Source organism: Sminthopsis crassicaudata, chromosome 1 (genome assembly GCF_048593235.1).
Source record: "Sminthopsis crassicaudata isolate SCR6 chromosome 1, ASM4859323v1, whole genome shotgun sequence".
Classification (NCBI taxonomy): domain Eukaryota; kingdom Metazoa; phylum Chordata; class Mammalia; order Dasyuromorphia; family Dasyuridae; genus Sminthopsis; species Sminthopsis crassicaudata.
This window is the reverse complement of record NC_133617.1, coordinates 672,220,523-672,234,227: the sequence shown is the minus strand read 5'-3', so window position 1 is coordinate 672,234,227 and position 13,705 is coordinate 672,220,523. Positions and strand designations below refer to the sequence as shown.

Sequence of the window (13,705 nt, the reverse complement as noted above, 5' to 3'; positions counted from 1 at the left end):
TGAACACAGACAGCAGAACCAAAATTACTGCTCTACACACTCTCAAAATACAATTAGTAAGTGTTTGAGGCTGGATTTAAATTCAGATCTTTCTAAGTCTAGTGCTCTAACCACTGCATCACCTAGCTTCTGGAATGGAGGGAAGCTGCCAACTCAGTCTTTATGTGAGTTTTGCCCAAAACATGAAACGTCTGCCCCTTTAGAGAGGGAGAATCTACAGGATTATTCTGAGTCAACAAGGGTTTTGATGGCTAACAGCCTTCAAATTCAGATTCACTTCTAGTTTCTAACTTGACCAAAATCCCCAGTAGTAACAAATTAATGATAGGTAAAAAACAAGGTACAGTTAAGCCAAAACTTGCAAAAGCCAACAACTGGCTTTGGGGGAACAAGGGAATAAAGGCAGTCTGCCATTTGGCCCAGCCCACCTATTTAGTTAAATAAATACAAGTTTCAATTGAAAACAGAAACTTTGGAGAAGCTTGACTTATTAGTCACCGGTGCTTACTTAGCATAAAGTAAGGGCTTAGTAAATGCAAGACTGACTAATCCTCCCACACCATCCCTTCACCAGACATACTCACAAGGAATATATCAACTTTTCAAGAGACATAGAAATAATAACAGTTCACATTTATTTAACATTACTTAAATTCTTGATTTTATAAAGTATGCTATATACATTATTTTTATTTGATTCCAATAACCTTGTGAAAGGGATCAAATATCATTATTCCCATTTCAACAGGAAAGGAAGAGACTCCTTACTGCACAGCTAGTAGTGACAAAGTTGCTCACTATTCATGAATCTAGGCTCTCCCCCATGCCTCAGCTCCAAATCCAGTACTCTTTCCATAAGACAGAAAGAACCAATGGAGGTTATTTTTGTTTATCCATGTTTTTGGTCAGGACACCAGTTTTTCTCTACATTGACTGATGAGTAGTTGTTGATCAATGAGGTGATTCAGGGAAATTCCAATAGAATTGTGAAGGAGAAAGTCATCTGCATACAGAGAAAGAGCTATAGGGACCTAATGTAGATCACAACACAGTATTTTCCCCTTTTGTTGTTGTTGTTTGTTAGCTTGTTTTCTTCTTTCTTCTTTTTCCCCCTTTTGATCTGATTTTTCTTGTGTAGTATGATAAATGTGGAAATATATTTAGAAGAAGTGCACATGTTTAACCTAATTGGATTACTTGCTATCTAGAGATGGGGAAGGAGGGAGAAAAATATAGAACACAAGTTTTTTCAAGGGTGAATGTTGAAAACTATCTTTGTCTGTCTTTTGAAAATTAAAAAACTATTATTATAAAAGTAAAGGAATAGTTGTTGATGAAGAATTGTTGAAGGGAGCAAGAGAAGGTAGTTAGACTCCTTTGGGGCTATAAGGAATATTTCTGCACATAAGAATAAACATCACTACCACAACCAGTGAATGGGCTCAGGATGGGGGTTTTGGTTGCTTTCACAAAAGAGCCCCAAATCCATATCCAGATACTCCCTCCAGAGTCTACCCCATACCTGAGCATCTTGATAGCAAGAGATTGGATGGAAAAAAAAAGTCACCTCCCCCACCCTCACTCCTCCACCATGGAGTGTTCTTGGAGCCTGGGCCCCCAATCCTGGGAGAACAATCTTGCTTCTTGATGTGTTATCAATGTCCCAGAAAGGTAGATTTTCTGGATGCTCCCATAATCTAAGGGTTTGGCAAGTTCTGGGTACCCTTGCTGCCAGTATCTTTTGACTTGTGAATATGTAGAAACCGAGGCCTAAAAGAGATGAGAAGAAATAAGGAAGTCATCAGGAAAAGCAAAAAAACCTTGAAAGATCTCTGCCTGAGCTCACAGACACTGGGGCTCCCAGGAGAGGCGGATTGGCCAGACAGACAAAGGGGAAGCAAAGAGAGAATCAGAGTTCAGAGCAATCCTGGGTTGCCAAGAAAATCTAGGTTAACAGGAAGCAAACAGTTGGGGAATTGTTCCTCAGAGGGCTCAGTTACCTCTAAATAGGACCCAGAATGACCTCTGATTCTGGCTCCAGGACTGAGCCTCCATGATGGTCATTTTTAGACTCACAGATGTCTTTCTTTAGCTTCAAGATGGACTGGTTGAGAGGGGGAATAACTCACTGCAGTCCATCCCCATTGCTGGAGACATAGCTTAGAGTAAAAGGCCCAGTGGCAAGGTCAGAAGCATGGGGACCTTACAGGGACAATCAAGGTGATATTTACTGAGGATATTCATAGGTCCTGCCTAGGGAAGACCAAAAGGAATGGAGAGAAGGAGCCTTGGAGATGAAAAGCCTTACTTGCCACAGAAGTCAACATGTGTAGCCAATATGGAGAGATCCAGGTCCGGTTGGCTCTGTAACCAATTGCCAACAAGTTCTGGGTGACGAGGGTCAACCTCTAGGAAGATGCTTCTGTAGAGAGGGAAAGATACAAAAAGATGTCTGGTTGGAAGGTAATGGAATATATTGGCAGAGGCTCTGAGTCCCCAGAGCAGGTGAAAATCTGTGACCACACCCTCTGGGGTCTATCCCAAACTTGAGCATCTTGGTAGCAAGAGGCTGGATGGGAAAAACTACCTCCCCGACCTCTACTCTTCTACCATGGAGAGCTCCATGCTCCTGGAGTCTGGGCCTCCATTCTTGGGAAGACAATCTTGCCTCTTGCTGGATTATTAATGCCCTAGAAAGATGGAATTTGCTGAGCCAATATAGAAATGTTTTGCATGTATAATTGATATCATACTGCTTGCTTTCTCCATGAGTAGCAAGAAGGATGGAAGGGAGAGAATTTGGCACTCAAAGTTTTAAAAATATTGATGTTAATAAAAGTTTTTTTTTTTAGTTTTTTTTTTTTTAAGTCTTATAGATCATTTTATCTAATTCCCTCATTTCACAGACTGGAAAACTGAGACTTGAGGAAGTTCTCATGACTCTCCATGCTTTAAAATTCTATGCCCCTAAAGGAATTATGTTAATGAAGATCATATAGGGATGTCAGTGACAGAACTCAGGTCTCCTGACCACTCGCTCTGGCTTGTTCCCTTCTATGTTTTCTTACCTTGGATCATGTTTAGGGGATGCATTAGAGAAAAGCCATCATCACAGGTAGTCCTGATCAGCTTTAGGCTTGGATGGAAATCTCCCCAAACGGGAGATCATCCATGAGGTAAGGGATCAGTGGGGATCTTACACCAGAAAACTCCCACCCTGCTCCTCCCTCTCCTCATACCCAGAGTCTTTCAGCAGCTTGGGTGCCTGGGACAGGATCTCTTTTATCACCCTCATGCCATCCTCTCCTCCATCCAAACTGTCAGTATCTTCATAGCTGTAAAGAACAACGAAAAGGTGGCTTTCTGTGGCCTGAATTTGAAGGGCCAGAGCCAGGTCACACCCCTATCCACTCTCAGTTAGGCTTAATGACTATAATATGCTAAAGCAGATCTTAAATAATTATGTAGCCCCGGATTAAAGGATGGACTTAGAAGAATCTCCAAGAACATTAGTCTCCTCAAAGATCCCTCAGGTCCATCAAACAACACCCCTTACCCCCACAACTATGGAAAATTATCCCCACTGTCCCTACTTGTTTCTCATTCTGTCTCCTGTTATGCAAGCCCCTTCTTCAAGGATGGGAGGGTACAGGTACCTGAGGATCTCTGGGGCCAGCTGCTCCATGTCACGATGGAAGATGTAGGGGGGATTGCTGACCACAAAGTCCACTGGTCCCCACGGAAGCAGCTGCTCTCTGTTCACTCCTACAACAAGAAGATGACTTCTTTGTCCCAGTCTGGTCAGCGCCCAACCTCTGACCCTCAGGACCAGAAGGAGCTGCAGATGGGCAGACAAGACAGAGGAAAAAGATCACTGGACTTGGAATCTGAACAGGGGCATTCAAATCCTAGCTCAGCTACTCCCTTTCTATGTTTTTCTAAATGGTTTAGACTAAATGGTTGCTAAAGACTTCATTCTTTAAATCTACAATCCTGTAACAGCTGACATTGATAGGGTGTCTTCATGTTTACTTTCCATGTACAATCTCTCTTGGTCCTCACAACAAAGCTATTAGATGCAATTATCCCCATTTTTAAATAGGGAAACTGAGAATAAGAATGGGTACTTTAGCCAGAGTCACACAGCTAGTAAGTTTCTTAGAGAGGTTTCATACACAGATCAGGGTTCTTTTTATTATGGCACACTGCTCTAATCCTATAAATTTTGGAGGAGATGGCTCCACCCTGGATCATTAACTTCTTCCTACCCCCACTGGAAACCATACTGGTGTCTTGATCAGATTTTTATTGTTAGGTGCAAGACTCAGGAGGGCAGATCCCATCTCACAGCATACCTAAATAGTGTAGCATGGAGCATAAGACTGCAGTAACATAGGGCTGAGAATTAGAAGATCATTTAGTCCATCGCTGGAAGATGAGGTCCAGAGATCCCAAAGTCACACAAGTAGTTGGCTGTGGAACCAAAATTTGAATCCATGCTATGGGACTTCATAAGTCAGCCTTGCAAATAAGTAGCCAAGATTTACCAGCTCACATAATACTGTTTTCTCAGATTGCCAACTCCCAAGAACTATACAGAGATTAGAGACTTTTTTTCTAATGTCTTAAAGAGCTAGAATCAACTCTTGAGTTTTCATGCTAGTGAAGGGAAAGGTAGCATTGTGTATAATCCAAAAATTATGTGTAGGAAAGGGATTTCAGTATTAAGATTCAAAAAATTTTTGCATCTAACATTTACAATAATGAAATCATACTATGAACACTGAGCCAGGGAGAAGTTCCAGCAGTCATTACATTTATCCTTTCAATTCAACTCTTCTTTGCTTCTTTGTTTTACACTGGGCATTAGTAATATGACTCCTCTGGCAAAAGCAAAGGGGCCAAAACATAGCTGAGCTGGCTACAAGGTTCTAGTATGTGACATAGATGGTAGAAGTGGGAGGAAAACCACTTACTGGCTGATAAACAAAAATCTTATTTTAACAAATGTGCTAAACCCCTACTATGTGTACAAGCCTTGTGCTAGGTGCTGGGAGATACAAGAACACAAATAAAATGATGCCTACCCTCAAGGAGTTTACAACCTCCTGGAAGACTATAATCTGTACATGGAGAAGGATAAGACTGGATAATTTGAGGCTGGAGAGAGTGCTAGTAACTGGGGAGCAATGAAAGACCGGAAAGGCTTCACCTAAGCTGAGCTTTGAGGCTATGTGACCATAAATGAGTTGATTAAAAGAAGTCATCAATACAATTAAAAATCTGAAAGCCAAGAGTCCCAGTAGTTAGTTATAAACTGGGGAGAGGTCCCAGTGGAGAGAACCAAGAGTTGACAGATTGCTGAGGATAAAGAAAGGAAGGGAAGAAGGAGGAAAGGTCCAGAGGAACATACCAGAGGTGATATCATGTCGGACAATGTGGATCCTATTTTCCAAGTGGAGTCTGTGAGGAAGAGGGAAATGATAGGGTGAGGTACACTGCTTGTGCTTGTGGACTGAAAGCAGAGAACAAAACATCTCCAATACACAAAACATCCATAGACAATACATGTATGTACATATATGTATATGTACTGTGTATACATACACGTGCATGTAAGTAGGTGATGTGTCCATTTAGAGGTAAAAATGCTAGGTGACATTTGCAAAGTACTTTCACTGTTATCTCATTTGAATTTCAGTGACCCTGGCAAAGGGAGGTATTATTCCCCTAATTTTACAGATGAGAAAGCTGAGCCTAAGAGATTAAGTGATTTTTGTCTCATCAGCATTTGACACTAGATCTACCTGACCTTTGATATTCTATCCACTATACCACCTGCCCTAGTGCCCTAGTGCCTACAGCTTTCCGGAGCTTGTATGTCATATGACAGTTTTATTGACACCTGGATGGCAGTATCAACTTAAGACCAGCTTAATCCACCTCCAAAGTCTCCGGATGTATTAGAGAGGACAAGAAGAATGCACTTCCCATGCCTCAAGTCCATTGAGGCACACATTGTATGCCCAAACAATGCCTAAATCCTGGAATATAGATGAGAATCATAAAATATTAATTCTGGGAGGCATCTTGAAGATCATCGAGTCCAATTTCATTTTACAAAAAAAGAAACTGAGAAATTGAAGTCCAAGATCACACAATGAGCCAGTAGCAGAAACAGGGCAAGGATCCAGGTGTTTTGAATTCTAGGCCACGGATCTTCCCATGATACCAGGCCCTCCGAAGCACAGTTACCCTGCCCTATTTAATCAAGAGACCACATACCCTCTAAGAGGAAGGGAAAAAATGCTGGGCATGAGTAGACAGAGATAGGTTTTATCCACAGCACCAGTGGGCAGAGCCACAAGCCAAAACAGTCTGAAATCAATCAAAGTCAAGGGTCACACATCAGCAAACAAAGATGGAAGTGGCTTAGACTGAGTCAGTTAAGGTGATAAGTAACAGTTCAACAAAGAGGTACAAACCACAGAACTTTCAGGTCATCTTGTCCCTCTTGTACCTGAACAGGAACTGCTTCAATAACATATCTGACCAGTAGATTGTCAGATACTGCTTAAAGTCTTCCAGGGAGGGAGAATTTACTCCCTTAAGAGGAAGAGCATTCCACTAATGATAGCTGATTGTGGGGAAGTTTTTTCCTTATTGCTGATTATTAAGAAGTTTTTTTTCCTTCTGTCTTTGAGCTGAAACTTTGATCATCTAAAATTTTAATTCAAGGAATGTTTCACCATGATTCAAAATCATATAGTATCCCTAGAAAAATATAAGTCTTTAAAAATATGGATTTTGATAGCAGAGAAAAGCTTGAGAGTAGAAAGGTATGTACAACTTTCCAAATGCAATTCACAAATTTGCTTCTGGGTCTGAAATATTACACATTTAAAATGTTTTCCCAAATATATACATTGGCGGATTAATTCAATGGTCCATCCAGCTGCATGTCATGATCTTGACAAGGTTCATTCTTCATCCATTTGTTTTCTTTGCTGTGGACTGTTGGGCTAATGTCTATTTAGAGGTTGTAGATTTCACTGAGGAGACGCTGAAGTGCTCTGGGGCTTGATGCAACTTATTCTGTAAACAGCAAAAAGGGAATCAACAGAACATCTTCATCAATACAAAATCCATCCTCATTTTGGACTTTGTACAGAACATTCCCCCAAAGATCAGCTGACAACTCTGATGAGTTGTCATAAAATTTAGAAAAACACTGAACAAATTATTCTGGAATAGTATTTGTCAACCAAACAAGTAAATAGATACTTAAATAAGTTCTACTGCTGTTTTTTGTTGTTTTGCAATGCCAAGATTTCCCACTAGTATCTTTTCTCTTTCCTCTCTCAGCAAACAAGGCCATATAAAAAAATAATATGGGACAGACAAAAATGCAAAAAAAAAAAAAAAAAAAAAAAAAAAAAAAAAGGAAAAAAATCAGCATAACTTATTAATATATCAAAAAAGTCTGAAGACATGTGTAATGTACCACACTAGTGGACTTCTCTGTCAGAGGCTTAGGGTAAGGGTGTCTTTTCATATCTCTCTTTTGGAATAATGCTTGTTCTTTGTAAGTTTACAATAACCATTTCTGTTTGTTTTTGTTCGTTCTTTTCATTTACGTTGTTATAGTCATCATGCATATTGTTTTCTTCTCTGCTTACTTCATTTTTCTATCAGTTCATGTATTCATATTTGTCATTTCTTAGAGCACAACAATATTCTATTACATTCATGTTCCTCAATTTGTTTAGCCATTTTCCAATCAGTGGATATCTTTTTTGTTTTCAATTCTTTGCTTTCAGAAAAAGTAATGATTTTATATGCATATACATACATGCATACATACGTGTATATATGTATTTATCAATGATTTCCTTGGGGTATAAAGCTAGTAGTCAAATTTGCTTCCTTAGGGAATGCCCAATTCTTTCCTGTCTACTGGGTTAAAAGATACGGATATTTTAGTCACTTTATTTGCATAATTTCAAATTGCTTTCCATAATGGCTATCCAGATTTATAGTTCCCTCAACAGTACTCTAGCATGCCTATCAACTCCACAACCACTCTAATACTAATTATTCCCATCTTTTGTCATCTTTGTTAATGGTTCCAGAAGATAAGGTGAAAATTCAGGGTTATTTTGATTTGTATTTCTTTTATTAGTATTTTGAAATATTCTTTCCTATGAATGCTAATAGTTTGCAATACTTTTTTTTGAGAACTGTTCATATGCTTTGATTAATTATCAATTATAAAATGGCTTTTAGACTCTTATTTCTCTAGATATCTGCCTACCTACCCATTTGCTAATTACTTATATAGCTTGAATACCAAACTCTAATCAGGGAAATTTGATAGCGATTTTTTCCTCATTTAACCATTTCCTTTCTCATCCTGGTTGCATTAATTTTATTTGTTCAAAAGTTTTTCAATTTCCTAAGTCAACGCTATCCACTTTGTCTTTGTAAATATCTTTATACTTTGTTTGGTTAAGAAAATATCTCCTATCTATAGTTGTGAAAAGTATATGATCTACTTCTCTTCTAATTGTGCTTTTTTTTTTTTTTTTTTTTTTTAAATAACATGATTTCTTTTTCTTTTTTGTTTGCTGAGGCAGTTGGGGTTAAATGACTTGCCCAGGGTCACACAGCTAGGAAGTGTTGTGTCTGAGACCACATTTGAACTCAAGTCCTCCTGACTTCAGGGGTGATGTGCTTTCCACTGCACCATCTGGCTGCCCCAATAACTTGATCTTTAATATTAAGGTTACATATCCATTTGGAATGTATTGTGGAATATGGTGTAAAGTGTTGGACTAAAACTAATTTGATTGGTCTAGTATTAAAACTACAAAATAATTTTGATAGTACTGTGATTTTAATTACATTGACATGGCCCAGTCACAAACACTGAAAATGCCTCTAGTTAATTAAGTTGCTTTTTATTTCTTTAAGAAACATGTAACAGAATTTGTATAAGTCTTTTATATGTTCTGATGGCTATTTTTATCTTAAAATCTTTTCGAATTCCCTTTCTACTGTTCTGTCCTATATTTTGTTTAAAAATGCTGTTGATTTTTGAGAGTTTATTTTGTAGCTTGAAATTCTTCTGAAGCTGTTGTCTCAATTAGTATCTCTAACTAAACCATATTGTTGTCAACAATTAAAGATAGTTTTATATCTTCCTTAACTATTTTTATATTTTTTAAAAATTTCTTTCTATTGGGGCAGTTAGATGGTACAGAACACCAGCCCTGAAGTTAGGAGGACCTGAGTTCAAATCTGACCTCAGACATTTAATACTTCCTAGTTGTGTGACCCTGGGCAAGTCACTTAACCCCAATTGCCTCAGGGGCAAAATTTTTCTTTCTATTGTCTTATTAATATTGCTAATATTTCCAGAAATACATCAAATAAAAATGGAGAGACTGGCCATTCCCTAAGGAAGTAAATATTAAGCTCTTACTATGTACTAAGCACTATACTAAGTTCTGACAAAAGCAAAAAAAGAATTATGACTATTATGGAATTCTTCATGCCATAAGCGGGAAAGCGGGAAACTTTGTCTGGGAGCTTTGAAGATTGCCTTTTGCTCATTCAAATGATTTGTGATCTACAAACAGCAGGCACCATTGTGCTTCCATGTTCTCTACAAGTCTCAGCAGTGTGACTCTGCAAATAGTGGTTGGCAAAAGACTTCCTCCTTGACTCTTCTATTTTCATCAAGGGCACCTTCAATGTAAGTCTCGCAAAGATATTTTAAAGATGAAAAAGCAAAAGCTTGGTTTTGTATTTTTTTATTTTTTTCCCTCTCTCATTTGCCTCCTTGATCATGCTTTGTGACCTTTTCTGTTCTTTTGGCTTCTTTTCCATTTTGATATGTCTTTAAAATTATTCTCAGAAAACCTTCAAACTCATGGTACCTCCAACAGAAACTTTTTTATATATACATTTGCCCAGATCCAGTATTCCAAACTTCCTATTACCACTTTTACCACTACTTTTTTCTCCTAGTATTACTGGGTCACAAGGTGATAATTTCCAAATGCCAGAGCTTCATTATTGTAATTGAGGAGAAAAATGGCTACAGAAATAGAGGCAGAATTCATTTATAGTAAAGATTCTTACCTTTTTTTGTCATGAATTTTTTGAGCAGTCTGGTGATACTTCACAGAATGTTAGGCACATAAAATAAATACATAGCATTACAAAGAAAATCAATTTTTTTGAAGTATCAATTATTTGGAAATTATCAAAATTCATATATATATATATATATATATATATATATATATATATATATATATATATATATATATTTTTTTTTTTTTTTTTAAAGTTTATGGACCCCAACTTAAAATCATTAATTTTTAGGATTTAGCACTGGAACCACATCATAGGGAACCTTAAAGATCATCTCGTCTACCTTCCTTTTAAGGAAACTGAAACATAGAGGAGAAATAATTTGATTAAGATAAATGCAGTTAGCAAGCAGCCAAATCTAGATCTCCTGCTTTTAAGACCAGTGGCCCTTTTTGCTCCACCAACCTGTTCTACTTCACAGTCAGTCTGTTGACCTTTTTTCATTTACATCACAATGCCCTTGTGAAGATCTAGCTTTGCTGGGTCACATGCTAAGTTACTTGCAAACTTGTTTTCCTCCTCTCCCTTTTACCTGCTTTGTGACATGATAATGCTTATAATCTTGTGGCAACTTCCTTCCTGTTTTGCAAAGTCTATACTCTAAGCCAGACTTGCTCCTGACTGCTAGTCTTTCTGCCTGGCAAGCAGAGCAAACATTGCTGACCCAGGAAGTTTCTGGGTTCTTCTGGCCACATTATTATGGTTAACTATTTTGATTTGATCAAATTTCTCCAAGAAACAAATGCTTTGCTTATAACATAGTACTCAAGATTATTATCCAGAGCCCGATACAAATGTGAAAAATGTCTTTTCTTTTGTTCATTTCCTGTATATCAGAGTTGTTGACTTATTTACATTTGTAGAGATTTCTGTACTTTCTAAACTGAGGTGCCCCAAATTAGAAATAGTCAGGGTGAAGGACTGAAGGTTGAGGGTTATTACCAAGATTAGCAGGTAGTTTTCACAAAGATGACAACAATAAACACATGAGTATATAAAGGCATCTGTGATTTCATTAGGATGGGGGAACTTCTAAGTAGAAAAAGATCAGAGACATAGATTGCAACCCTTCAGTTTGGTTAAGTTGCCTGAGACTCAGGGAAATTAATTTGACCAGTTTATCCACTTAATAGTGGAGGCAAGATTTGAATCCAAAACTTCAGACTCCAAGCCCAGCACTTTGTCTTTTATGCTATGTTACTGCTACAATAATATAAATATCTCTTCACTATTTACAGATCCCTGAAAGCTTTCTCTAGTGTCTAATGTCTCTAGGCCTCTGCCCTTGGTCCCCAGCTCATGTATCTTGCCCCCAGCACCTCTGAGCATTCTCTCTGGTGAGCTTTACGGCCTCTTCCCCTTTGTCCACTGCAACCACTCGGCTCTGCAAACACAAGGACAGAAATAAGGAGATTAGACTTGTCCTGCTCAGTTCTAGAAGGCAGAGCTAGGAATGACAGGAGCAAGGAGTAAGGAGAATTACAGAGAGGCAGATTTCTGGCTCAACATATGCAAAAATGACCCAATAATTACATGGCTTAACAAAAGTTGCCAGTCCCACAGTAAAAAGCACTGCTCTGAAAGTAACGAGTAGGGACTGAACTAGGTGATCTCCAGTCTTTTGCAACTCTGAGGTTTTATTAGTTTTGTTTTTTAAGAATTATCTAGAGATCAATGAATAGTGACAACTTCAGTGGACTGATGTCAAAGCATCTACAGGTGCAGAATGGGGCATACACTTTTAGACTTGAACAAATCATTTGTGTTCATTTGTTTTGTATTGATTTGAATGTACTTATTTGTTGCAAGGGAGGGATTTGTTAGGGCAGGGGATAGAGATGGGTAGAAAATGACCACTTTCATTGGGAAGATAGTGATATAAACAAAGGAAAGAGCATCTATTTACATATGTAATGATATATAACCCATATAGCATATGGGTGCATATGTGTGTTTAGGTACTATATTAGACAACATGTATTTATATGTACACATGCATGTACACATATACATATTCTGGAAACATAGGCGTCTTGATCAGTTTGGCTAATTTTTTTGGGAGAAAAAGCTCATTTTTCCCTATTTCACAAATCAAAATCTTGAGATCTTGGGGCTTCTGAAGGAAGAGTCAGAATGAAGAAGGAAGTGACCTGATGAGAGATAGTAACAGCTACTTATAGAAAACCTCAGGCTGTCCTGGGGATGTTTCCTCCATGAGCTAAAGACAGACAAGGTAAAGTCTATGGATTAGGTGACTCTGGGTGAGAGAGGCTCACCTGAGTCAGTTTGCTCAGGAGACTGAGAGCAATAGCCCCAGACCCACAGCACAGGTCCAGGATGAGAGGACCAGAATGGAGCTGATTGCTTATAGTGCCCTTCGCTCTGGATTCTTGGCACCTCTGGGTTTCCTCATGAAGTACCAAGTTGACCAGTTCCTGCAAAGAGAACAGGAAAGGTAAATTAATTCCTCAAACAAAGACATTGGGCAAGGGGATAGGATACTGGATAAAACCCTTTCTAGAAGAGATCTGAATAGAGCAGTATATAACCGACCCAGATATCTTAATATGATTTAACAATCCATTAGCTTTCTTTTATGAAAATTTTAATCTAACTTTTAATTTAGGGATTAAAACAAGCATTTCCATAACAGAATAATTTAAAAATGATGATTGTACAGGAAACCACAAATCTATTATGTATAACTTGCTATTCCTTTTAAATACATAATATTAAACTAAATTATAATTGAGCACTTAACTAATTTAATTATAATACTTAAATATATAATAAAGTTATATATTTTTCCCTTTCCTTCCACATCCCACCCTAATGATGGCTACCATTAAACACAAATATATATAATTCTATATATCTATTAGTTCTTTCTCTGGATGCAGATAGGGTCTTTTTTCATACATCCTTTGTCAATTTTTTGGATACTTATAATAGTCAAAATAATATATTTGCTCAAAGTTGTTCTTAAAATAACATTGTTGTTGCCGAATAGAACATGCTTTTGGTTCTGTTCATTTTGCTCTTCACTATTTCATACGAGTTTACTAATGCTTTTTTAAGATCCTGGAGCTCATCATTTTTTCTAGCATAATAGTATTCTATCACAGTCATATACCACAACATTAGTTTTCTTGGCAGTCAGATCATACAAGATTCATATTGAGCTTGTAGTCTACTAAAACCACCAGATCTTTTTCAGATTCCCTACTGACTAGCCATGCTTCTTTCCCCAGTAATAACACTTCTTGACTTCTCGGTTTCTCTTTCATCAAGTGTCCAATCAGTAACTGAATCTCCTTATTTCTCCCCTATATTTGACTCTTTTTTTCTTTCTGCACTCACATAACTTCCCCTCACTTCAGGACTTACATCCTCTTCTGAAGGCCTTCCTGTTTCAAGCCTCTTCCCTTTCCATCTACCTTCCACAAAGCTGCTAAAGTGCTTTTCCTGAAGCACAGTCCTGAACATGTCACTTCCCACTTCACTGACTCTGGATAAAATAGAAACTCTTCTGTTTGCCATCTGA

The 13,705-nt window shown here is 37.9% G+C and overlaps 1 protein-coding gene across 7 annotated transcripts in view; it reads right to left on the bottom strand.

Moving 5' to 3' along the window:
- Positions 1-599: 599 nt before the first annotated feature.
- HEMK1 (HemK methyltransferase 1, mitochondrial release factors N(5)-glutamine) overlaps positions 600-13,705 on the bottom strand; it is a 38,265-nt gene continuing 25,159 nt past the window's right edge. For 6 of the 7 annotated variants that reach the window (XM_074283342.1, XM_074283344.1, XM_074283346.1 and 3 more), the window contains 7 exons: positions 12,438-12,596; positions 11,481-11,545; positions 5,414-5,463; positions 3,657-3,765; positions 3,240-3,335; positions 2,309-2,422; positions 600-1,770 (listed from right to left, as the gene is read on the bottom strand). In XM_074283342.1, coding sequence (XP_074139443.1) covers positions 1,698-1,770; positions 2,309-2,422; positions 3,240-3,335; positions 3,657-3,765; positions 5,414-5,463; positions 11,481-11,545; positions 12,438-12,596 — 666 coding nt within the window. In that variant the 3' untranslated portion in view covers positions 600-1,697. Of the gene's footprint in view, positions 1,771-2,308; positions 2,423-3,239; positions 3,336-3,656; positions 3,839-5,413; positions 5,464-11,480; positions 11,546-12,437; positions 12,597-13,705 lie in introns of all 7 variants that reach the window. The other variant, XR_012484907.1, reaches the window with a different exon arrangement.